This window comes from Cyprinodon tularosa, unplaced genomic scaffold (genome assembly GCF_016077235.1).
Source record: "Cyprinodon tularosa strain WSP-4 unplaced genomic scaffold, ASM1607723v1 ctg61, whole genome shotgun sequence".
NCBI classification, from domain to species: domain Eukaryota; kingdom Metazoa; phylum Chordata; class Actinopteri; order Cyprinodontiformes; family Cyprinodontidae; genus Cyprinodon; species Cyprinodon tularosa.
In genome coordinates, this window is record NW_024039352.1 from 945,845 (window position 1) to 973,309 (window position 27,465).

The 27,465-nt window shown below is 39.9% G+C and overlaps 1 protein-coding gene across 1 annotated transcript in view; it reads right to left on the minus strand.

Moving 5' to 3' along the window:
- Positions 1 to 8,057: 8,057 nt before the first annotated feature.
- LOC119798090 (sprouty-related, EVH1 domain-containing protein 2-like) overlaps positions 8,058 to 27,465 on the minus strand; it is a 29,806-nt gene continuing 10,398 nt past the window's right edge. The window contains exons 2-6 of the mRNA XM_038307433.1: positions 19,604 to 19,796; positions 19,273 to 19,441; positions 17,717 to 17,781; positions 9,676 to 9,837; positions 8,058 to 9,076 (exon numbers count right to left, since the gene is read on the minus strand). Of these exons, the coding sequence (XP_038163361.1) occupies positions 8,294 to 9,076; positions 9,676 to 9,837; positions 17,717 to 17,781; positions 19,273 to 19,441; positions 19,604 to 19,796 (1,372 nt within the window). The 3' untranslated portion in view covers positions 8,058 to 8,293. The remainder of the gene's footprint in view (positions 9,077 to 9,675; positions 9,838 to 17,716; positions 17,782 to 19,272; positions 19,442 to 19,603; positions 19,797 to 27,465) is intronic.

A 27,465-nucleotide genomic window follows, 5' to 3' on the forward strand; every position in this document is an offset into this window, starting at 1 on the left:
TTATATGACCAAACTTTAACTCCTTTAAAAAAATAAATAAACTCTGATCAGGGTATTTAAAACTGCTTTTACCACATGAAGTGATGGCGTTTAAAGCCATTTAAGTTTACAGAGATCTAAAGGATAAAGTGGCAGGTTAAGATTTATTCTCCTCTTTCTACTTAATCATTAAAACCTTTTAAAACTGTTGGTTAGGACAAATAAAGAAAAAAAGACAAACATGCATTCTTAACAGAAGTCGATTTAAAGAAGTTTGGAATATTAAAAATTTTAAAATAAACCCTGAGTGGTCACTAAGTTATTATGATTGTGTCTTTTTTGATTTGCTGATTTTCTCCAATAAAAATAATACGAGACTACGTTTGCATAGAACCACTGAATGGTGGTTTGCTTAAGATTAATGGTTTTTATGGCTTTTTGTTTACTCGAGTAGCATTACAGTAAATGGTAGCAGTCTCAAGCCGAAGCCTTTATCTTTAACACAATTGTGGGCATTGACAAAAGTTTGATTTCACAAGTAGGGGGGACGCATGTATTTTTTATTATATAACTAACCTAAGACCTGATTCAGTGGTGCATCAGATGTTTGTAAAGGAATATTCTAAGGAGTGACAGCAGTGACAGGCAATCACACAAAAAAAGACGGTAGGCCAATCAGGGGCCGCCTGTGGAGCTGCTTTACAGTTCTTTTTGTATCTCTGCTTCTGTCTCCTTGAACCCCAGTCAGCCTCGGCAGATGGCCGCTCACACTAAGCCTGGTTCTGCTGGAGGTTTCTTCCTGTTAAAAGGGATTTTTTCCTCTCCACTGTCGCTACAGGAATGCTGTGAGGGATTGCCTTTGAGTCAATGAGTCGATGCAATCAGCTGGTTTTCCTTAGACAGAAAACTTTGAATCAATCTGACTGGATGATCTGGCTGAATTGTAAAGTGCCTTGAGATGACATGTGTTATGAATTGGTGCTATAGAAATAAACTGAATTGAATTGAGTTGAATTAAACTCAGGGAAGCAGTTTCAGTTCTATTTGTGGTCTTCTGCTTGGTCCTAGTGCTCGACGAATAACTGTTCTGTAGTGCAACATTGCTTTTGGACAGTGAAATATGCCCCCCCCCCAAAAAAAATAAATAAATCCATGATTGTGGGCATATTATTCTGGAAAGTGATTTTATATACCAACAACTTTTGCAATGCCAGTAAATACTGATTGATATCAAGGAATTATAAAATTAACAAAAAAATGCTTTGTTTCAAAAATTCAGAGGTGAAATTTTATTCCGCTGAATCAAAATCTATTCCAGAGCTAGATTTTTCTCTTTTCTATGTGATCTGTGTGTGATACAGGTGGCGTGACTGATTGGGCCATTCTGGTCTGGTTTGCCTTTGAAACCAGTTACCAGTTTTTTTCGCTGTGTCTTGGGGACTTCGTCTAGCTTTGAAATCCGTCACGTTTCAGTGTATGGTGAGTGAATAGATGCTGTTTTTTTATCGAGTACCTTACTTAAAGTCTTCACATAAACCTGATAATTCCAGGTCTGTCTGCATATGGAAAACTATTTCTTTTGACTCTTCTGTCTAAAATCCGAATGGATCAATTGTTCACCATAGCCAAACACTTTACTGTGCTGTCATAAGACCAGAGAACATGTCTCCAAGTGAAAATCTGTGTCCCTGTTTGAACTGGCAAACTGCAATCTGCCTTTAATGCCTTCAGTGGGATTGCTTCTGTGGTCTTAGTTGGTTTTTGGGATGCGGTGTCCTAATCCTTCTTAAATGGGGTTCGGTGGACATTCCCTTATTTATTTTTGCATCATTTTATTTATGCAGAGCAGATGAATTTGGCCCCTTCGGGCAAATGGAAATTGTATCCAGAGATATCAGATCTGCAGAGGTTTTTACAATTGCCTTTTCTGATATCTTGGTTCATTTCTTTTAACCTTTCGAGAAGCAAAAGAAGCAGCAGGTTTATGGTATCACATTAAAATACATCCATGTTTGTGCATCAGTATCTCAAAAGCTGTCAACAAACCTGCTAGAGGATTACAAAAAAATAAAACCCTACTATTAAGTAAATTACTGACTTTTGATGAAAATATCTGATAATTTTGTTAATACTAACTGATCAAACATACTAAGAGCTCAATCTGATTTATGGTCAGACAGGAAATGTAGAGTCAGGCTCCTTGATGCCAGAAAAGCATAATTATAATGCTGGTATTATTTATGGTAATAACATTTTTTGTCTTTGTTTTTAATGTCTTCTTCACAGTCTTTGTGCTTTTGTACCTGACCAACTAAAACCTACACCAGGAGAGGGCATTTAGGGCAGCTGGAGTCATTTTGAAGTATTTTGAGCAGTATTTAAAGATCTAGATCTTTAAATACTGCTTCTTTTCATGTATCATTTCAAATATAACAGGTTTGTACTTGCATAACTGAACATCCAGCTTTGGAAAAATGGAAACAACCGTGATTGTTCACTTGTTGAATAGAATTACAACAATTGACCGAGTATCTTCTATTTTATGGAGACCTTCACATGCAAAAGTCTTTGGTTATTAAGATTTTATCAAATATATTTGAAAGTAGTTTTAACTTCCAATGATTTCTGAATGTCTCAACCTTATAACTTTTTTGTTTCTTACTTTTCACCATCACATTACCTGATTGTTTTCAAAGACTTGTTTTTGAGTCATTCCACTGGTCGATGTCTAACAGTTGAGGCTTATCTTGAAAATAAATTGTAATCATGGCCAAATTCTCGGATTTTGAGACTGAAATTTTAAGCAGGTATTCTGATAATACTTTAGGTTTGGGCCTTTTGAATCAATGCAAACATCCATCCATCCATTTTCCTTCACGCTTATCCCAGATGGGGTCGAAAGGGGTGCTGGTGCCTATCTCCAGCTATCAGCGGGTGAGAGGCGGGGTACACCCTGGAAAGGTCGCCAGTCCATCGCAGGGCAACACAGAGACAAACAACCATTCACTCACACCTAAGGAGAATCTAGGTGTGCTAGTTGGGCTGTGGGAAAAAGCTGGAGTACCCCGAGAGAACCCACGCATATTCAGGGAGAACATGCAAACTCCATGCAAAAAGGCCCCAGAGTCTTCTTGCTGCAAGGCAGCATTGCTACCCACTGCTCCACTAAGCAGCCTCAATGCAAACAAATGTGGGGAAATAAAGCAGGATTTTGCTTTTTATAATGAACATGGTTGATTTAATGTGTTTAAGCGTAGTACAGCAACCCTTTAGCATGTGTGTGAAAAGAAAATGTGAGACTGGAATTAATCAGCAAACTTGCGGCGGGGGTTTTCCTCTGAGCTCTCTGGGTTTATTAGAGGCAGAAGGTAAGACACACATTTCATTTGGATTTTCTCACAGACCCTGGCCACTCTTTAGTATCTACAAAGTACTTCCTTGTCCTTCTTGAAAGCAAGAGCTACATCCAACGTACATGTTAGAAACAGTTACTTAAAAAACAAATATAGAAATAAAAATGTACAACATACAATTGATATATTTATATATATATATAATATAATTTTTGCTCTTATCAGTTTTTTTTTTTACAGAGGTAAAAATACTAAATGTAAAAAAAAAGGATCCAATTCAGTACAAGGTGATTTTTTTTTCAAATTTGTTTTCAATTTAAATGCACAAGGAGATAAGGAGAATGTTTTCAGGCACTTTGTAAATGGCTCTGACATGTGAGATCAATGTAAAAATGAACAAATGTTAAAAAAAAAAAACACACAGAGAAACCTTCTGAACGGGTCGGCCCAGTCCCTGATGCATCATCATTCGTGGATCCCAGTTTAGGAGAACAAAGCCAGTATGTGACTGTGAGCTGATCCCAGTAGCTTTGGATCAAGGAGCAGGATGGACAGTTTTGAAAGGATGCCAGCTTCACATACACACCCACGCATACACACTATGACATACAAGTGGATACAGGATGTATCAAACTGATACAGCCGGGGAAGGAGGACTTCCTCAACCACTCTGGACTTTTCGGCTACAGTAAAAGGACATTTCCTTGGCAAAACAATGAGGGCTGAATGCTTGTTTTTAGGATTTTGAATGTATTTTTTTAACACTTTGTGCTCTCTGAGGGATTCCTACAGACATCCTGCCTCGTTTGATCTTTAAACAGCTTATTGTGTTCCCCATCACATCCCAGACCCTGCCAAAAGGCCAAAGGCTGAGGAGGCAGTAAAGCAGCAGGTGGGAAAAAGTTCCCTGCCTTTTTTTTTTTTTCTGTTTTTTTGCGACCTTTGCCGTAAAATACAGAAAACCTTAAACCGTTTCTTTTGCAGTCCAGCTGAGGTGTCCTGACTTCACTCCTCGCTTCTGTTGCTGAGCCAAATCTGGCATGCAAAGGGGCTGGTGGTGGCGTGCCCTAAGGCGCAGAGCAGGTCACATGTGGTTTCAGCGAGTTTGTTTCTTGTGTTCTCAACCGCAGCTTTTAAAGCGTGGAGGCATGGTCTAAATTCTGAGATAAATTAGGTCACTTTACAAGTAAGAGCACAGAGTTCAGTTTTGTCTTAAGTTAAATTAAAACAGCAAATTAACAGTCTATTTTACGTACATGTTCTTAGCTTTCATAGGGCTCCATCCAGACCAGTGGTTCACAAGAAAAGTTGGGGTTGAGAATAAGGATTTACAAGTAAATATAAAAAGAAACAGTAAAGCATATTTATACCATACATTTTATAATAAATGAAAACAGTAAGAGATAAAGGAGTGTGTTGAGTTTTGATTGTGTTCCTGTCATTTTTATAACCAATTAACTGAGCTATTAGTCGTTCCAGCTGATCCTTTGGCTCACGAGTTGACATAGGCCAGTTAGCAAACATAAAACAAGCTCTTAAAAAGGCACATTTTCACAGCTGCAAAGATTTTCTTGTGGTTTTAAAGTACTTTTTTTTAATTAAATACCAGAGAAAGCACAGAATTGACAACTTTATCAGATGCTGAGCACTGCAAGTCAGTTGGCTGAAAGACAGCTACTACACATTTTGCGTGATAAGAAAATTTACCTGTCAGGAAATATACAGTCGCAAAAAAAGGAAGGAAAAAAAAAGAAAGAGGCATTCATTGTTGGGAAACTAGACGAAGCATCATATTAAGGCAATGCTGCTCTGAAACAGCTGCAGGTCTGTAAAGCAGCAGACTGCAGGCTAGCTGCCAAGTTAACCAGGTTTGTTTCACATGTGTAGTTAAATGAGGAGCAGAGCAGCAACTAGGCATGAGCATTATTAAGCACTTTTACTTTAAAAACGACTGAAACTGAATGTAAATGCTGTTTGTTTTTGATCCATGCTTCAACAAGCTATCTGCTGTAAGCTGCAGCATGACTAATTTTTGGTGTTCTGCTTTGAATAAAACCATTTAGATAACGTTTGTATTTTTAGCTTCATTTTTAATGGTGATATTGTGATACTTATTCTCAGTGTTATTCTTTCAGAGTCTCATACCAGCACATCCCTAGTCATGAGTCTCTTCCACTACTTTGATTGTTTGACAGACAAAACAGTAATCATTGATCTAGACCACTTTTACTCAGGCCTTCCAAATCCTGACTGGTAAGAAAGAGAAAGGAATTGGCTGCTTTAAAAAAGGGGGTGTTGATTGTACATCGCAGGCAAACATGATTCTAAACACGTCCTTAAATGCAACGAGAACTTTTTTTATTCTTTGCTTTATTTCATTCTTGTTAGATGATCATATTTAAGCTGAGCTGATTTTTCCGATTGTTGCAGACATCTTTAAAGAGAGTGGTGAAGTTTAGACTGAGGCTCTACATCTTTAAGGCATACAGGCACTAATTCTTCTTTTGACAAAAAAAAAAAAATCACCTTCTGACTTCTGGATGGAGTTTCTATTTTTGCTGAGTGAAATCTGACAGGAATAGTGAATCTTAGCACGTGATCTGGCTAAGGGACTTCTTAGGCACTGTTTAAAGTCGCAAGAAAGATGCAAGGATGCTCGATTATCGTAGCGTTACTGAGGCAATGTCGAATCACACTCTTAAGGGTAGAAAATAAACACAGATCTTTGAAAGATCTTTAATGTAGTAAAAAGCTAGATTGGATTTGTTGAAGTGAGATTCTGCTATGGTATTATCACTTAAAGAAAACAGTCACATGGCAGCAAGCCTGTAAGCAGTGAAGAGGCCATCAGAGCTGCCCTTAGCTTTAGCTGACCTTAGCTTTAGCCAAACTAAACAGTGGGGTCAGATGCAGGATTTTCCCTGCAACCAAAGGTAAAATGACTTTCGATATTGTTGTATCCCTGGGCTAAACATCTTTACCCGCATTGCATACCGATGGTGGTCAGAGGGCCTGGTGGCCCCAGGGCAGCTGTGGCTACAATGTAGCTCACCACCATCAGTGTGTGTCTGAATGTGTGAATGACTGAATGTAGACTTTGGACAAGTCTCCTGACTTGAAAAGGCGCTACAAGTACAGGTCATTTAGCTTTAGCTGAGCTTAACTTGATTTTGAAAATTTACATTTCATTGGAAACGAGGCTATATTTGCAGTTATCCAACAGCCATACAAGACAATGTTGCCTTTTGTGTTACTACAAGAAGCTAAGTGGATTAAAACTGCTGCCTATAAACAACAAATTAAGCTAAATCTAAAAGAAAGGGATTAGGCTTGACTCTGATTCACATTAGGCTCTTTTCTTGGTTCTGTATTTCTTTCTTCGGATCAGCATAGAGAGCAGATTATCCGCCCAGGTTAATCCTGAAAATTGGGCCTATTTTTACTAAATAGCTGTTAAAGAACAAGCTTAACTCTAACATCACGTCAAACCTTTATGATTTTGTTATCAGGGAAAAATATCTATTATAAAAACAATTACTGGTTGGGAGCTGAAGTTGAGTCTAAGGCCTCAAGAGTGTATGGTTACATTCAAAGGCATTCATATAGAAAGCTTATCTAAAAAAAAAAAACCTAAAAAGATTACATTACTCTAACCCTACCCTCATTTACCGTGTATTGAAGTGCATTCAAATATTCGTATGACAGTTTCAGGGCCTTAAACATTGCATATACTCATCTGCAGGATGAAAGGTTACTTGGGCATAGCCTACTGTCTATACAAAGGCCTTCTTGGAAAGAGTGAATGGACATGGATTTGTGTACATCCTTGTATACATATGTATGTCCCATACTGTAACTAAATTACTTGAGTCTGCACTACTCTGAAAGAGAGCGCAAAACTTCTGGATGTTGTGTAACACCATTGAGGATGGTGTATGCCTGAGTTTTTCCAGGCAATCAGGTAGCGACTTAAACCTTGTCCAAAGGTGAAACTGTTTAGTTAATAAAACCAGTTGGAGAAGTATAGTCAACCAACTTCTTCTGCTGTATTGTGGTATTCCCACATGACATTTTTTTGTATTGCCAAAATCAGCTAAAAAGGGAAGTCCGTCTGAGGATTCACCAACGTTTCTACAGACTTACTGCTATGTGACATCAGTCTGCTGACCTGTTATTGATAACAACTTCACCAATCCCACTTCAAAACTCCAAACTGCTCTTTTAAGAGGAGTACCACATTTGTTTGTATGAGCAAGGATGTGTTCTGAGAACTATAAAAACTATATACATTAGCTTTACTACAAGCTGCAGGAGAGACAACCGAAGGCCTCAACGCACACACATACAAACACGCATACGCACGAAGCAAGCACACGCACGCACGCACGCACGCACGCACGCACGCACGCACGCACACACGTACGTTCCCAAAGAGTTGTAGTGTCTGATTTCTGTTTTGAACTGAGCGGGCCTAATGTTTGAATAGAAAATAAACAATATGGCCACAGAGACTTTAAAGGAAAGAAAAAAAAAATACAACAAAGAATTTAAGTTCTTTGAGGCCGAGTCAAAGTACAAATATAACAATATAAAGTACCTGCATATGTGATACATGACGTATAGGTTGGCTATAAAAAAGGCCCCCTGAAAAAGACTGCTCTCTCTTTTGAAACAGAGCATGAAATGGCCACATGGAGAGCTGAGAGAACTGTCTGCCATAAGGGGGAGCTTATCTTCCCAGGCTGTTCACAAAATGCAACAACTGTTTTTTTTTTTTCTTATTTGGCTTATTTCAGATTCTGGAATTTGTAGAGAAACCCAGAAAAACCAAGGCAAGAGAGCGAGCAGCTGTGGCCACTTGTCCCTCCTCTGTGAGCGTTTTCCCCATCCCTCCTTTTCCCTGTGCTTGCGTTGGCTTAAGTTTTTTTGGATTTTCCTCAGAAGATTCCAAGCAGGGCGTCTCAGCTCTGGGCCTTGTGTCGGCCTCCGCAGCAGCCGCATGCCAGCCCCGCCCGGTGGCAAGCGTGGAGGGGTGGGTAAAGGCAAAGGCAGGGCGCCACCACGGACAGACCGAGAAGAGCCAACCAGCGAGTGCCTAGACGGCCGCCGCCGCTGCCCTCGCCCCCGTCGCAGGAGCAAGGGTCCGAGTACTCCCCTTCGGGGTCAGACATGCAGTGATAGAGCATGGTGTCTGCCAGCCACATGCAACTGACCCGTCGGATACACACGCGCAAGGGGTCTGGAGCATCTTGGCAGCGTCCTCTCCGATTTTCAGAGAGGTAAAAGGTCTCGCCACAGTGCTCACACTGAGCACGTTCCAACCCATTGTCCTTCCGCCCCTTCCTTCCATTGGAGGATGGGGAGGAGCTCGCGAAAAATGAGCGGGGCTGGTTAGAGACGACAGAGGAGAAGGGTTGGTGGTAGGAGCCGCCGTGACCCTTCGAGTTCAAGGATCCTAGGGCGGGATCAGAGTCTGAAGGCGACAGGGCCGGAGCCAGGGGGTAAGTATAGTCGTGTTTATGCGCCTCTGTTTTGTCGAAGTGTACATAGGATTCAGAGTCATCCGAGTGGATGAATCTGTCACGCACTATTGCGTGTCTGTAGTCCTCGTAGCCCGTGATCCAGGAGCGCTCCGCTTGCCGTCCAAGGAAGCGATCCGTGCTTCGCTCCCAGCTCCGCTCTCTCGGGTTTATTCGGACAATCTCCTCATCGAAGGTGACATGTCGGTGAATCCGAGACGATGGCTAAGAGGAAAAGACAAAAAGAGGCTTTACCTTAAATAACCTTTACTTGTGCAATAAAGGGCAACAGACTTCATTAAACCATTAGACAGTAAAGAACCTTGAAATACACTCATTTTAAACAGGTACAGTATAAAATTACACAGAACAATTCCAGGAACAAGAAACCTTTTATATCTCAGAAAGAAGAAAAATCTTACAATCGTCAAAAAAAAATTCATTAGTAACAGTTTAGCCTGCTTAACGGCCTAAACAATCCTACTACATCTCCTATAATGCATCGCAACAGCTTATCCTTCTTAAGACAAAGATGCACAAGTTATGCCTGTGGAAGACTCAAATGCAACAAGAAGACTTATGGAACTTTTTGTATTGTCAAGAAACGGCAAACCAAGTCAGTCCTACAGTGTTACCAAGCACACAGTTTACACACAGTGTTGACATGGCACTGAGCACATGTGTCCAGATGGAGGTCAGGGAACTTTTTTTGTTTCATGAATAGCTCAGTCTTGGTTTCATCTGAGCAAAGCAACCATTTTTAGTCACATTCCTGAGTAGGTCGCAAAAAAGTTGAACTGTAAATATACAAATCACCCATTTACCTGGTCCAAGTAGTAGTGGTCTGTGAGGCGGTAGGAGTCATGCAGGTCATGTCGATGTCCTGATGGGCACTTGTGTCTCTGAGGAAGGGGTGAGGACTCGAGAGGCGGTGGCAGGGAGCCGTCCAACTTTTGAGAGGAGTTGGACGAGCTGTCCGTGGCGTTCTGAGTGGACAAACAAACACAGGATGTGCGCTTAACAGCCGCTCTTTCATTGGAAGCGGCAGACAAATAGCCAGTGTTGGAGGACACCGTGATTGGACAAACAAAAACAGGAAGCCTCGAAGCAGCACTGATTGAAAAAAAACAGGAAACATGTGAACTTTCAAAAGCCACTTGATCCAAGTTTAGATGGCAGCAACTACGGTAAGACTCCTGCAGTAACAACCAAACTTACTCATTTTAGCTCCAACAAATGCAAGTAGAAACTCAGTTATTATGCTTCCTTTTTAAGAGCTTGAATAAATTAAATAAAGTTTAAGTAAGAAACAAAAAACTTTTTAAATGTTGTATGTATGCAGAGCAACTTGATATCAGGACTGCAGACATTTGCACACAGTAACCAGAGTCACCTTTTTTGGCCTCTCCGATGCACTCCCCCCCCCGATCCTAACTCTCCTACCCTCACAACAACCTGTTCCACATTCCACCTCTCATCTCTCGCCGGCACTGGGCTGCTGCATATGCCTATATGTGTGTGTGTGCACGGATAGTATCCTGTTCCCTTTCCGCTAAAGGCCGTCAGGGCTTGAATCCAACCCAAACCTTGGCCAGACACAAGGCAGTCGGGGTGTTGCCATGTAGTGCTCAGACGGTCACATTTTCAGACAGAGCAAACCGGGGGTCGTCCTCTGGGGGCACCGTCTGACAGGACGGTTGGTGCTCCTCCTGTCTCATCGTGTCATCATGGTTATATGCGTGCATGGGTGGGAGCTATTATAGATGTGTTCAGTCAAGGGAAAGAGTCTAACTAGACAATGGCATCCAAACTTTTAAAATCAGCAAGTTCAGATGATTTCCAGGCTCCTTTTCTTATATAAAAAAAGAAAAAAAATTCATTTCCTAAGTGTTTTATATCTTCTAGACATATAAAAAAACATGGTTTCAAAGCAAACAATGCAGTCTAGTTTTGTAAAGGTATCTGTAAAAAAATCCCAAAACATCTCGCATGGTAACCCTATTAAAAGCCAACCATACACTCTCCCAAATGTTTTGGGTCCATTCTTTTTTGAAACAGACTTTTGTCTGTCTGTGCTTAAAAACTATTAAGAGACAAGTCAGTGTTTAAACAATGGAGCACAGGGTTCAGTGTTTGGGATTCTGTTTACTTCAAATTTAAACAGGAAAACAAATGATACTTTGAGTTTTACCTGATTTTTTTTTCTCCAAGAAAGCGCCTAGGAGCAGATCAGAAGCAACTAACAAAATATCACTAATTATAACTTTGTGCTAACATCCATGCCAAATGGAGAAAAAAAATAGTTTAAATGTGCTTTGAACCAAGTAACCTCAGGTTTGCAATGTTATTTAATTGTGTTAAATATGATATTGTAGTAAACTATTATTAAAGCATTTCTTGGTCATTACAATCTATCATTTTATGTTTGCACTAATTTCTGCACTGAAAAAACCAATGCAATTCTGTGACATTTTGCAGAGTTGGGGAAGATTCATCTAAAGCTGGACATCAGAGCTGCATTATGCTGCTGAGATCTAAGCTGTCTAAGGACACCCCCCCAATCCCCCACTATTGACCAAACCACCAGTGGCAATAACCTTTGGTCTAGCTGCTGGATCATAGATATTGATGGATATCCAATGCAAGTCCAGGACATGTCTTCCTATTTCAGGTTGTGATCATTGTTTGGATGCCGGCGACTTTTTATGAATCCCACAACTGCAAGCACCTGTTCAAGATGCAGACATTCGTAAAAATAAACGTTGGGTAAAATTGTTGTGTTGATCTCATTAACTCCTTGGTTATGTTTATCTGCAGACACTTCCACTACATAGCTACCACTTTGATGCATGCAGAACAAATCTGGGATGTTATCAAAGCCTCATGACCCAGATCTGGTGTGTGATCCTGTTTTGGCACCACACTGAAGACAATTTTTACAATTTCACTACCAAATTGAGGACAGTTTGTAACAAAATGGGGTTATTTTTCTTTTGCTATGTGTAGGACTAAGGTGTGCAGTGGAATTTATGGTCAGGCATGCTCTGGTAATGGTTAGGTTTGGGTTTAGTTTCAGGATTAGACCATAGAAGGGTTAAAAATGAAAGAAAATCAATAGGAGTCGATACATGGTGCTCACTACAAATAGCATAATGTTAACGGCTGAGTGTGTGGATGATGTCTGTCTGCTGAAGCCAACCCCATTATATCCTGCTCCCCACATGGATACTGCCATGCCGAGAATTTCCCCCAGCTTTCTTACAAAGCCCCAAGAGCAGCCAGCCAAAAATAACATAACATACCCGCCCCCTGGATAAGACATTACTGGGAGAAGGAGGAGCCGATACCATACAAAACCAGTCCGACTCTGGCCTCCATGGCTGCAACTAATTCAAAACACAGACCAGACTTTTCTGCTGCAAGCCCAAACTCCACAAGAGGACATGGAGAAGGGGGGGAGGGGGTTCATATTTCAGGACATCCTCTTGCTGTATATTCCAGTCCAAGGCTGGACGGAGGGCATTTCAAGTTATTTTCTGACACAAAACATGTCGAAGCTAAAAGCTGGGGAGGATTCATCCTTCAGCAGGCCAATCCTGCACGCCCGGGTCGAGCCCGGAATTGCTTCACTCCCCCTGTTGTGAATTAGCCAAAGTAGAGAAGGAGACAGGAGACGATTGGATGGGGGTGGGTTGGGTTAAGTTTAGGTTTGTTAAATGAGGAATAATTTAGGGAAGTCTGCACATCATTGCTCTCTCTCCCCCTTCCAACCCCCTAAATGGCAGTAAATCTGATGAAGCACTTCCTCTTGTCCACAGTGGAGCTCTCAAGCTCCACCACAGTGTCCGTTAACCTCAGGAGGCAGATGCTAAGAGGAAGACAAACCACGTTCAAACAATGAGTGTCAATGCATTGCTCTCATGTTGTCACTTAACAGGTGGACTTTTTGAAAGCCTGCACCCCCTGTGACAATGTACTTTGACAAGAGTTTCCACCTTATACAGCTTAAACTCAGTCATATTAAATGGAGAGTGAGTGAATTTTTCCCCCTTTTTTTCTGTCCCAGATTCTCAATTCGATTTAGTTCAAGACTTTGACTGGGACAAACTATCACATGTTCTGATCTAAACTGTTTCATTCTAGATCCCTTTCCCGGTTTGGTTCAGGGTGAACATGCAGAAAATGTTTTCCACAGCAAGCTGCACTGCTAAATGTGAACGAAAAATAAGGGAATTTCCTTAAAATAAGTATTTCCAATTGATTTGAGTGGGTTAGTAAAACAGGCTGCCAATCGGGGACTTTTTTCACTTAATAGAGGGAAAATAAATCTAATTTCAAGTACAGTATATATAACTATCTTAATTTAAGGAAAAAACACAGTTTATTTTACTAAACTGCTCCAGTAAAGACCAAAAACGCTGATTTCAAGATATTTTTTATCTATTTTATGACCAATTTTTGCAGAGTGAGCTTAGCTTGGAGGATCAAAGGGTCAGTTTTTGTCTTAAATGTCCATACCGCCTTCATCCACAGGTTTGCAGTTGTGCCTTATTTTTTTATAAGATGGGAGGAATGCTGCTGCTTCAGTTTTTAAATTCACCTGACCTCTAAAAGCAATTGGTAGCTCTAAATTTTTATTTAAGTTGATAAAACTTGAGGAGTGTTAATTTTTCTACCTATCAGATTCAATACTTTGCGTTGATGACAGAGAAAACATTATAGGCACACTATGCAACATTTTTCAGTTAATTAATGTGCTCCATAACGTTTTGGATGATTAAATGAGTCATTTCAGGTTGAACAAAGGTATTCTCGGCCGCCCTGGTGGTCTGTGGGGGAAATACCGCACTTGCAATTGCAGGAGCCCTCGGCCCGCACCCACAGGCTCAGAAGTCTCGCGAGAGTCGGTCTTGCTTTACGGCGAGAACTGCTACACGCCCCCAGTTAAAAACATGCTCGTTGCTAGCGCAGTGGCGATCTTTGTGCAGTTATCATGGCGGAACCAGCGTGAAAACAGCGAAAGCCCATGTCGGAGCAGGCAAGAAAGAGGAAAAGGGCTCTGAACAGAGAGAGGAGTCGTACACGGGTGAACATCGGGCAAGCTTTTTCGGAATGGCGAGAGCTAAAATAAAAAGAAGGCTGCAAGGCTGACGCAGACCTCGCGTTACTGCTGATGCGATTGTAAGTAACATTGGAATGGTTTCTCTCTCTCTGTGTGCATGTTCATACTTTCACTGTTTTAGTCATTCATTGCGTTCGCCTGTCTGCTAAGCTCAAAACAACCGCGCCTGGCTTGACGGAGAAACCAGGAGAACAGCTGTGCATATTTACGACAGTGCACTTTTACTTTCGCCCTCTGGGGGGAGCCTCGCTGGAAAATTAACACCGGTTGCATAGTGTACCTTTAAAGTTCAAGAGTGTATGGTGTGGAAATGTGGAAAAAAACCTAAGGAGTATTGATGCTTTTGCACGACACAATGGATAGCTGGTGAAGGTGACGACACAGACCAAATCAAAGTGGCACTAAAAGAAAATACCTCAGTTAACAGCACTGAGGTGAGGAACCAGGTGAGGTACGCTGTCCACACCATGAATAAAACGCCTACAACCTTAGTTTCAACTAGGGCTGCAACTTAAGGTTATTTTGCAAATCGATAAATATGTTGAATATTTTTTCGATTATTAATTAGATAGCCAAAGATTCTTAAAATAATTTTTTTTAAACAAAATTAAACCAGGTGAAACGCAAACTTTTCCACTTGAGGAGTTCTGGATAGAGCAGATTGACAGATCTTAAATCTTTATCTTTATCTTAAATGAAAAATGTTTATATTTTTTTCTGCAATCGTGGTATACCGGTAATTACTGCTCTAAGTAGGTTTCTCTGTTAGCTAAAGGCCTGTTACAGTCTCTATATGATTAAGTGATTACTGCCTTTGTTGATGATAATTCAATAATCTATAAATCAAGATTAATCCGTTAAATAGTTTCAGCCCTAATTTCAACCAAACCTTTGGGCGTTCTATAACTCTCATAGATTTACTGGTAAACTGGTTGCAGGGAAGATGTTGGGGGTTTAGTTAAATGCTTCGATCACATCTCTAAGGAAGACGTCATGAAGGAAGATCAATAACACCGTTTCTGGCTCTGAAGTATGGGCGGTGGCTCCGGTTGTGGTCCAGACTTCACCAGCCTTTGTTTTAATCCTAGTTTACACTGTATGTGCTTTGATTCACTGTAAAGCACTGAGATGCTCAGAGAGGCAAGGATGGAGAGCCACATAAAAGCTGGGACCAGATCAAAATAATTGGAAAAGGGTTTTTTGCCTCCAGATAATTTCAGGCATTTTGTACAATGTTTTTTTTTATTTTTATAATTGTGCAGTTAATGTGCACATAATGCCAAAATTAATAACAGGCAATGTACGAATTGACGCATATATTAAGTGGACCACAGTTCGGCTCTGGTTGCCCAGCAAATACTACAATTAGGTCAAATTTTGGTGGACAGTGGAGGCAGCAAAAACGCTGCCATTAAAAATTACAGGTGCATTCTTAAGGCGATGTGCAGATCTCCCGGAGTTTAGGAAGTGTGCAGATCTCCCGGAGTTTAGGAAGTGTGCAGATCTCCCGGAGTTTAGGAAGTAGCAGAGGTGGCTGGTTCGAACCAGCTCTGGAGGTAGCACAGGAGGTTTTTTTAAGCCAGCCATGCATCTCCAAAACACTGTTTCTTACTTAATCTCATGTCATCTTTTCTTTTCTGTATCTTTCATTTATTTTGAAAGAATATTTTTCTTTGCTAAGCTGAAACGCCTGACAACGCAACACACACTTCCTGATTATTGATACGACGAGCATTGACAGAAAAGTTTAGACTATTGAACTTGGCTTTTTTTTTACCTTAATCAGACTCTTTGCGATGATAGAAAAACGCTCTTAGCACTTCCTTTGCTCCAATTGGATGATTGGTGTTTGGCGTTAACGTGCCTTAAGCTATGAGTCTGTTAAATTTCGTCACACTTTTTATCGATTACAAATACAGACTCACTTTTAGCTGGAAGTTTTTGTTAAATGTCATCCCTTTAAAAGGAGGAATGCAAAACATTTGTTCAAACGTGCTTGAGCTGGATCCCCAAATCGAACAGGGAGGGCTTTGTGCTTGTCAAACAAATCAAATGAAGCCACCTCTAAAATGGAACCATCGAGTAGATCATTTTATTTTAGACGTTTTTTTTATCATAGGCTGCGAGATGAATGAGCAGTGATTTATTTTAAAAATAATGCAGCTTCACTGCCAACAAAAACTGCTTCAGATTTGTTCCACTAAAACCTCCTATAGTGCTCCTGAACACCCGCCCCCCCTGCCTCACACGCCTCCCCTCCGCTCAAGCCTCACCTCTGCGCTCCTGCTCATGTGTTTGTGTGCGTCTCTGTGGTGGCTGTGCTCTCCCAGCAGAGCACCTATTAGTCTTGGCTTTAACAGACAGCTCGAGTCAAAGATGAACCACGAGGAACTTCCTCTCGTAAATCACCAGCCCTGCACTAAGCTGGGAAACAGCTGCTCGGCTGCTGCTCTCCCTTCCAAATGGGAGGGTGCAAAGATAGACTATGTGTGAGCGTGCACAGAGGGACTTGGTAGGATAGTGGGACAAGTGACCTTGTGACCCCGCATTTCGGTGTCAGATTACAACACTTTATGCTAACTTAAGGTAAAGAGGGCCCGACACACAAATGACCCACGCTCCATCTATCTGCTGAGGCAGGTATACATAACAGAAGAGGAATGTTAATTTCTCTAAACTTTGGGCTCTTTGACTCGTTTTAAAGTATCTGTATTTATAGTACAAGTTTAGAATCAGGGCAAAGGATTGTGGGATTTTCCATTTTTGATCTGGACTCCATTTAAGTCGAACAACATCAGAAATCACAGATTCAGAGCCACCAGCTCCCAGAATGTTGTTCGAACAATGTGATCAGACCGAGCACGCCCTGTTGTATCTAACCCTAACGCCCTGTGTGTTGCAGCAGCTGCTTTATACATCGTTACACCATAAACTAAAGAAAAATGCAGCAACACCATTACCTGACCGACCAGCACTGCTGCTAAGTATCTACTTCTGTTTAGATGTGGTGATTGTGATAAAAGATGCACTTCCGCAGAGATCAAGTCCCACTCCCTAAATTATAAGCTTCTGCAAATTCAAAATGCTTCCAACCTACAGGACCTGAAGGCAGCATCTAGAAGTTGAACATGTCCTGATAAGGGGTTGATTATATTCAAATGCTTCAGTTTTTAAATATTTATTTGTTGTTCATGAAAATGTTGGGAAAAAAAAAAAAAAAAAAAAAGTTAACAGCCATATTTGTTAGTTTTTGACAGAAACCAAACCAGCTTCCATCTTGAGCTTCCTCTTCACATCACACGTTACCCTGAGGTAGAACCCACAGCTAACTTATACTTCAAAGTACAAAACCACAATAAAATCATTTTGAGCATCCATACTTTGAAGAGCCATTTCTATACGGTATGTATTTCCTTCTTTTTGGGTGAGGCAAATGCTTCCCACCCCCGCCTCTGATTTTGTAAAAACGAAAGCAGTGACTTAGCACGGGGCACCGAGACTTCCTCTGCTGCTCCACTCAGAGATGCATCAACTTTGACCCCCTCTAACAAAAACACCAGCATGGCGCAAGGCAACCACAAACGTCCTCCCTAAAATCAGCAGCATGACTGAGTCAGTGTGCAAAAGCAACATGACCTTTACAAAGGTTTTAAACACAAAAATACCAACATTCATTTGTTGATCCATTTTTTAAGACTATGTGGATTCAACATGCATTTAATGATGTTTTATAAAATGCTTACAGTGAAAACGTCATCGTCTCCCAGTTCTCCCTCATTCTGGAGCGCTGTAGAGGAGGTTGTGGAGCCTATGAAGAGAAAAACATGAAAGTGAGCAGCTCTGAAATTGCAGCTATAGTTTCCATTTCAGTCTGCATGTCACTGTTTAGACAGTTGAACCTGCAGAAAACACAAACATTCTGCTTTACCATCTCTGGATGTAAAAAGAAAAACATCCTGTCACCCATCAACATTTCAGAATAACTATTATTAGTTGACAGGTTACACGTTTCTCCACATACTTTAAACTCATTCATGTCCTCACCAGGACCGACTGGTTTTACCCGTCCTGTTTAGGTCGCCACCTACTAAAACAGTCATGAATCAGCAAGGTGTTTTTCCTTGTCTTGCTTTCTTTTTTAAAACTCTTAACTTCACTGGGGAAAAAACAAACACTGTTTTAGGCAGAGATGCACCCATCATGGTTTTCTGGACGACTTTATATTTCTGGGTTTTTGCAAAGCTTTGATCTGCTGATACCAAAATGTAATCAAATTTCTCTAAAAAATAATCTAAATTATGAGCAGAGGCGAAATAAAGATGTCTGATAAACATTTCTGAAATTAATAACTATTTAATTATTTAAGCATTAACAAATGACCTAAGAAACACTGTGCAACGTTTGACCAAAGTAGTGGCTTAAGTTAAGATATACACAATTGTAAACTAGGACGTCTCTTAGCAGATGTAATGGTGAGAAAAATTGCTCTTAAACCCACCTGATACTGAAATGACTGACCGTATTTATACCGCAACACATGCCAGAAAGCAGTAGTACTTTTAATTACTATATTAATAACTTCATTAGGCGGTTGGTAAAAAATACACTCATATAATGTTTCAAACCGCGATAAAGATCTTAAAAGAACAACGTATTTAAGTGTTTTATTTTTTAAACTACGACTTGGAATTATGGGTAACCTAGAGCATAGATTGAAACCATGCTTCGATAAGCATTTCCCTGAAATGAGTTTTTGGAACTTGGGATGTCTGTAACATGTGGTGGTGCGCTGTCACCAATGGTTCCATTCAAGGTGCGCAGTCACTATTTTCCACGTGTGATCATATGCTAGTGGGAATTGCATAATTGTATCTTCTTGGCCGATTTATGGAACTTTCGTCAAATCCTGAACCTTTATCATGTGTTGTACTTCATATGGGGCCCAACCAGATAATGATGATTACGGGCCTATCGTTGTGTCGTTACGCCATTGTATGTTACTTTAAAAGGATCTGGTCAATAGCTGAATTGGTCACGTGACCCAAAAGACTGACGCCATTACAGAAAGGTAAGAAATATATTATTTTAACTAAATTAAAGCTGTTTTTTTCCCTCAGTCAGAGCATCCGAACTGAAGAGCGGTGCTGTTAGTGGGACCTGGTAGAGCTTAGGCAACCGATAACAAGGTTCCGGTTTCCAACCAATTGTCTGGTTCCATTAATGAGGCGAATTGTTTGGTGCATCTTTAGTTGCTCTTCTACTGAAACAGTGATGACTTCTACATTGAAGCACAGCATACCTTCAGCCAAGTCCTCTATTGCCTTCCGCACCCCCCGGTCGAAAGCTCTGCCATCAGCTGGACACTGGAAGGACAAGCCACACCTCCGGTCCTCCACCTTCCAGTGGTGAAATGTGGGCATTGCAATGGTGTACACTATATCCTTCCTCAGCGGACAGTCCAGGATCACCTGCGCATCCGGCCAATAACAACTCAGTGACACTCTACCAAAGCAGACCTCTACCAAGCTGCTCATTTCTCTATATCACCATGTTAAGAAGCTAAATCTTAAATCCAGATTATAATTCTATTATTTTAGTATTCAGCTAACCTGCATCCAGCAGGGTTTTACCTGTTTGTCACGCAGCCGCTCTCCCCGGATGACGAACTGGGAAGTGCTGGAGCCAGAAAGATGCGTCACCTCTGAGGGAAGGAGGCGACAAACGCCCACCCGGCTGAGGGCCCCTCCATCTTGAGCCAGCCAGCCGCCGCTTGAATCGTCCCGCGTCATCACCACCGCTTTCACACGCACGATGTAGCTGTCACTGGAAGGAAATCAGAGGTGAAAGATTAATGGAAAGGGAAGTTCTAAGTATCTGAATACTTTAAGAACACACAGAAAAAAATAAACCTTAGATGAACTCAATCATACAGATTAAAAAATTTACTCAATCAGTTATCGCATGCTTGTTTTGTTACAGTAGGTTCTAATTTGCTTATATGTGGTAAAATATACAGAGTAACTACCGCCTGCAGTTACACCAAAAATGAGAACAGAACCAAGAGTCAAAAAATAATAATTAAATAAAAACATTGCTAACAAATAAAGAAATATGTAGTAATAATTTAAATTTAACTCTTCATTTAACTCATCCCCTTGGGGAGCAGTGTGGGGTAAAGGGTCTTTGCTCGGAGACCCAGAGTGGCAGTCTGTGGGAGTGGGGCTCAAACTCAGAAACTCAAGATTCTAAGCTCTATGCCCTAACCACTAGGCTACCACTCACCAAAAAACATAGAAAATAAAATAAAAACTAACATTTTAACCTTGATTCAATCACATCCTTCCAGAATGGAACGGACCATTTCTTCCACTAGCTGCACTTTATGCACATATCTTCCTCCTAAGGGTGTTTGATATTCCTACAAGTATTTTTTTGGAAGCCCTTGGATTCATAAAGACAAAGATTCTGCATTTCTTTTAGCAGATTTCTTTGCAAAGTCAAAATGGACTTAAAGCCACAAAAGTTTTAGTCCAGCACCAGATTCTCACCCTGGCAGACTGTTTGAGGGCGTCGCAAGTCACGACTTTGCTTGGCCCTCACTGATGTGGGAGGTGTTGCACCAGAATAAGTCAGCATTAAAACACACACACTCAGGGATCAATGTTCAACCCCTGACTGTCAGCGATTATGCTTTTAAGTAATACATTTTGTAAAAATCATGCATGCAGCATGACATTTATGTGATTATTATACAATTAAGCGAATGGTGCAATAATTTACAGCCTTTCACTATATTGGTATTATATGGGTAGATAAATGAGATCATGCAGGTACAGCAGTTTGAACTCGGCTAATAAAACCACTAAAAATCAAAGCAATTACGTTTTACTCCTTTTTAGTAACATGATACAAGTTTATTTTTTAACAAATGCAGACATAACAGCTCTATCTGTGAGTGATAGCTGCTTCCTCAGTTCATTGGTGTTCTTTTTCTAAAAACACCCCCAACTTCACACTTTAAGAACTGTTATCTATAATCATACTTTACTGCTATTTAAACTTGCTTTGTAGTCTATTACAACACTTCCTGCTGTAGAAGCATTGCATTGCATATATCCTGCAGGATATGGTTTATGTTTTTATCTTTTGTCCCAAATATGAGTGGTAAGTTAAAAGACAATATGTAGAATTATTTTTAAATGCACATTTCTTGTTAATATACAGTTTTATGAAATTAGACAATATTACCAGAATTTTAACATTTAAAGCAACTGCTATCATATTTTGTTTGAAATAAAAATCTAAATCTGAAAGAGACACTTGTTTATTTTCCACCATGGTTGTACAGGTCTAAAACTACAAAAAAAGCTTTTTTTTAATAAATGTTTTCAAGCCCTTTAAAAAGCTTTACTATACATACACTTTGTCATAATGAAGGATAGATCACACAATCCTGCAACTAGCAAGAAAAATTAAACGAGTTGTTGCATGTCTCAATAAACCTGGACAAAAAGCTATAAGTTGTCTGTAAAGCAGCAGATTGCAGGCTAGCTTGTTTCTTAGTCGTTTGACAAATTAAAACACCTATTGTAATTGTGTTTATTCAACAAAATGGGAAAAATTTATCATATTCAACAAAGAAGCACATTTAAATCAGTAGTAAATTACAATGGTAATCTTTATATCGGCTAGAAAATGAAAAATAAATATCGTTGCAAATAGAAAATTATTCCATATTTTGTATTAGTCAAAGTGTATCTTTTTTCCTGTTTAAAGGAATTATTATATGCTGTAGATTTGCATTTTAAATTCTTGTGTTAATACCGTGATACCTTCAAACTGACAATTTTACTAAGCTCGTCACACTGCAGCCATTTCATACCACAAGAAATTTGTTTATTAATGTAACCTTACTAACTTTTTAAAAAATGCAAATAAATGTTTGCCAAGGTTTTTTTTTTTATTAACTTAAAGGTTGCTGTACTAAAACAATTAAAGTTGACAGACAATAAAACCAATATGTGATCAGAATTAGTCAGATTAAACAGATAAGACTGTTTTTTAAATCGCAGACCACAGATCATTTAGATAAAACAACAGCCGGCTGGAGCCTTAATCGGACACACATTCAAAACCACATACAAAACCAGTGAGATCATGCAGCCGCAGTTTACTGTTTAGCAACACAAAACAATATGTGACCAACAAAAAAAAAAACCCAAAGCAAAACAAAAAATAAACAAACAGGAGACAGCGGAAGTGAGCAGCAAAAGCACGAGTCTTAGCATGGCAGCCACCACCCACATGGGGACCTAATGGACACGATCCCAATCCTCATGAATGACCTGACAATAACAGGATGTGCCTTTATATTTTCAATCGAAGCTCTTTGTGGGGCGGTGGGGACGGGGCATGTGAAGAGGGACATTAAAAAGAGATATGGAGGTGGAGAGGAAGCGCGGGAGTGAATGAGAACGGGTAGAATTAGCTTTCAGATAGTGCAAAGGATCTAATGCAGACACACACATACAGGTGGCAAAACTGGTTCACCAGCTCCCACCCACACACATTCAGAAAAGTGACTGAATGACAGAATGGCTGACTGGGTGATAGCAGACAAACAGCCCTTACAGAAAAGCAACCACAGAATCAACCTTTAGTGTGAGAAAGTATGGACGCTGCGACTTAAACTGATGCTTTCAGATAAGATGTAATAAACAGACTAAATTGAGGTTTAGTGTTGTTATTGGTAGAGGCCCGTTTAGCTGTGTCATGTCTGTTGTTACTTTCATGTCAAAAGCTAGATGGGCGTAGGCCAAAAATCATTCACCTTCCTTTGTGCCACTAGAAAACTTGAAAAGCAACAAAGGAAATAAGATCAATTTGAAAGAGAATCCGCAATGGTTCCCTCATTTAATGCAATATTTAATTTCCCTTTAGGATAAATAAAGTATTTTTCAACTGAACTGAATTTCCATTAACAAACTAAAGTAACTGCAAGCTGACAAGCTAAATTACAGTGAGAAGCAACACACCTATTTTATGGTAAAATAAAAAAGGCAAAAACTGATTAGAAAATAGGCTTTATTTGCTATTTTAGAGTGAAATAACCAACCAAGAGCATAAAAAGGGTTGCAGTTTCCATCAAAGGAATAAATAGTCTTGTTCCAGGAACCTACAAGAGATTATCACCGTAAGCCTTAAATAAAAACAACTAAAATAAACTCCTCAATCCAGCTATAGCACAAATGACATCCCAAACTTAGACCTCCTTTTTTCCATACATGAATGCCAACTCTTAACAAGGCCCATATGCTGCCAAAATGCAGCTAAAAGGGTCCAAACACCCCAAACCTTGTCTTCCCTTATAATTACCACTGAACCAGAGCTTACCAACCAAAATTAAAGCACTCCCACACAGTCTACGACATCATATACCAAGTCTACGGCATCGATGAGGTCACCTCTAGTTATATAGAAAGAGAATGATGCGTGCTGTTGGGTAACATGTTTTCCAGTAACTGCTCGAGTTTGTGAAGCTAATAAGCACCATTATTGAACAACCGGACAGCTGACATTCAATCGATAAAACATGACACAAATAAAAAACATTTTCTCTTTTGAAAATATATAAAATGATCACATTATTTATATTTAAATTTAAAAAGAAGCAATGATTAAGACTGGTGTTTGACATATTTAATAAAATAGTGACTAAAATATGTCTTTTCTTTATGTTCCCAATACCTCGATCTAAGCAGGGGATTCCAAGTGTTTTTAACATATGTATAGCACAGCATTTTTAGAAATAAAGAACTAAAACAAACTGATGCAAGGATGTAAAAAAGCTAAGCTACCTGCTCGTGTAGCTAGCCTGTATTCATCTGCTGAACAATACCCTTCGATGTGTAGATTTGAAACAGTTGCTTTTATAAAAACGACGCATGGAGCTCCTTTAGTTTTTACCCTATGAGTGTTTTGTCTATAACTGTTCAGCTTTCTTGGAAGCAAGGCTAAAATGTACCTTAGGCCTTCAGCCAGCTGGATGGCAGTGTGCAGCAAAATGTAGAGCAGAGGAAAACCATTGTGACTCTTTAAAGCTAAAGAAACTCTTCTTTAAAAAAGAAATAGGAAGCTAGTCTTTTCCATTTGTTAGATTTAACAAACCGGGACTCGATTACTTTAAACTTCAAATCCTGTTAGTCGTTATATGTTCCTGGCCTTATGGCAGCTAAAGGGTTAGTTTAAAACCCATAGTTTTGCCTTTACGTGACTCAAACACACACATCTAGATATAGAACAACGCACGCATGCCACCCACATAGTGAAATAAACCTTAAATTCTGCAATAAATAGGCACACGTGCTCTCAGATACATGATCCAGGCTATCAGCTCTCTGAGATGAACTTGTCACATTTTGGTCTGTCTTGTGACCCATGTCTAGAGCCCCGTCTGCCGACAGGCCCTATAATCTGTGGTTGGAACACACAGACGGCCACAACCAGCAGCAAAACGCTACTTTAATACACTTGGAGGAGACTAAACATCTTGGCACAGATGCACTCACACTAAGGTTTAGGAACTGTGAATCTAATTCTGTCCATGTGAATGTTGCATGAGATGATCCTGAAATAAGGACAGACACCCGCTTTGACACAAGATGACAGATACACTATAATGATCAATGCGTACACAACCCAGCATGATAATAAAAAGTCTCACACATACTTTTTTCCCCCAACAGCAGCAAAGTGGTTGTGAATTAAAGGATAAATACTGTTTTAGACACATCTTTCAGGTGTTAGATTGATGCTTTTACAACCAAACACGATTGATGACTCAGTTCCGATGGATGATAGCATGATTCCTGATAACAGCAGGAAATCCATGAATCATGACCTTTTATACTTTATTGTAAGCTTTCAGGACAAAGGGTGCAGGGTGTGTCAGGCAGCCATGTCTTAAAAAAAGGTCACGGAAGTCCAATTGCCCGCTATTTGTATTTGTTGCAATACCACTTATACTGCATATCAAACAATTACTCATAGGTTCAACAGATTGGAATACAGACCTAGAGATCCACAAATGAGAGCAAGGAACTCTGCTGAGTCAGTTTGCAAATATTCGCCCATTGTCGACATTCGAAGCTAAGACGTACTCCATGTCTCAGGTCTCGGACCAGCCTCTGTGGCCGCGTCCGGACACCCGGTCTCCTTTGAGCTCATCTTGAAACAAGAGTTTCAAGTTTGTTCGAAAATAGTATGATGTCACAATGAACCCAACATACTTTAGAGAAAAGGCTGTTCAACAGACCTCTGACCCTAAAACGGATCAAAAACCGATGACTAATTTTCTAAATCAAGTATATTTTCCATTATTTGAAAGTAAAGAAATTTAACTTTATTGATCACCAAATGGAGAAATTCACCTCTGCATTTAATCCATCCCCTTGGGGAGCAGTAGGCTGCCATCGTTTGGCGCCCGGGAAGCAGTTGGGGGTTAAGTGTCTTGTTCAGACACTAAGCATGCAGTCAGTGGGGATCGAACCAGGTACTTCTCACCTTTTCAGAGCGCAAGCACACTGCTCTAACCACTAGGCCAACACTCCCATTAAATATTGGAAAATTGCTCTGAACAAGAAAAATACTCAGATTCCAAGAGAAAATGGCCTACTTATACTGTAGAATAAAGGATGAGGAAAAGCTAAAAATGTTTAATACCAGTCTCCGCTTTACAATTTGTAAGTTTCAATACATCCGTTCTAAATTTCATCCATTATCTGTTTTTTTAAAATGTTGGCACAAACAAGTGTTTTGCTGAACCAGAGGTTGGAAAATAGCTGCAAACTTTAAAATGGCATTTTAATTTCTTTATTTTATTTCTAATCTATATAAAAAAAACAACATTTGAAAGTGTTAACTGATGGTAAAATGGTTTGCAACCAGAGAAAAAGTGGTTACAACAGATGAAGAGGTCACCCTGTCCTCTCTTTGGTCCTATTTTTTAGTTTCCTTTCTTCGTTATAGAACAAAAAGTTCTATAAGATATGATTACTGCTCATTTTAAAAAATCCAGCTTTTGTGTCTGAAACCATCTGTGCAGGGCTCCTCATGTTTAATGAGTGTACTGCATTTGAATCTTCAACCAGTAATAGTATCGGCTGAAAAACGCTGTAATGCCACCCAGAACAACTGACTGCCGTAGCCTTGCCGCTATGGCAACAGCCCCGTCTCATAAATACCCCCATAGTGACTTGAGTTCCAGTGAGCTTTGGCATCTTTCTATCAATTTTAACATGATCAATCTCTTAAATTAGCATTAAAGTATTTTATTTAGCATGTATTTAGCAAAGCAGACCAGTCTTTATAATTCTTTAAAGACCTTACTTTTAAAAAACAATTGATTTGGCTAATCAGGTTTCAATAAGGTTTCATTAAAAGCGTTGAATCTAAATTTTATAAAAAGAAAAAAAGCTGCCAAATACTAGATAAAAGCCTAGACAGATCTGTTGATAAAGACTCATTTAAAACTTTACAAAAAAATAAAAACAAAATATGAGTGCATTGGACAATGGCATGGAAACAATTAGAGGCTGTTTATAACTTTTTCACCATGTCCACTTTATATGTATACACAACAAACAGGCTTTTGCATGTAGTCCAGAGTTGGGTTGACCCAAAGAATCTCTTTGTGCAACAGGGCTGTAATAAAACAGTAAACAGGGCTTGGAAGCAAAGAGGGGTGGAATCCAGCTCATGTGTGCCAGATAAACGGGCCGGTGAGGCCAGTCAAGCCATGTGTGATAAGGGTGGCTATACTTCCTGTGATAAAAAATAACTGGCCACGCCTCTGCATGATCAACAGCACCAAACACACACACACACACACACACACGACCCCCTTTGCACACAGTATACGCTCTGTTTGCTGCAATCAGGAAGTGACTGAAGGGCACTTCACAATCAGGATCATTTCATTATTGGTTTGTTGTTCTGATGTCCTGAATGCTGACAGTGTCTCCAGGCATTTGCCTGATACCACTTGTGCAAGGACAAGGGTAATGCCAACTGAATAGCACACAGGGGAAAATAAAAATAAAAAAAGCAGACCAAATGCTTTTCAATGTTTTTATATGTCAATTTGCTGTCTCACATCACTTTGAATTGTGATATCTGTGTTTTTTGTTTATATAGGGCAGACTAAGTAAGCATCTATGGTTCTTAAATTGGTTTGTCTACACTGAAAGACAATTAGTTGTTTTTTAAATGACACAAACATACAAAAAGAATAGAGTTCACTGTACTCTGCTTGTTCTTTTATTACATTACCTCTCATTCAGAGGGACAGGAAGCGCAGGGTCAGGAGGTGGAGGTGAAAGGAATTCATTCACAACTATTGACACCGGAGCTTCCTGAAGGGAAGTCTGATCGGCTTTCTGTCAATCAGCTGTAGCCATGTGGAACGTTCACATGTCAGCACGGCACAAGGCTC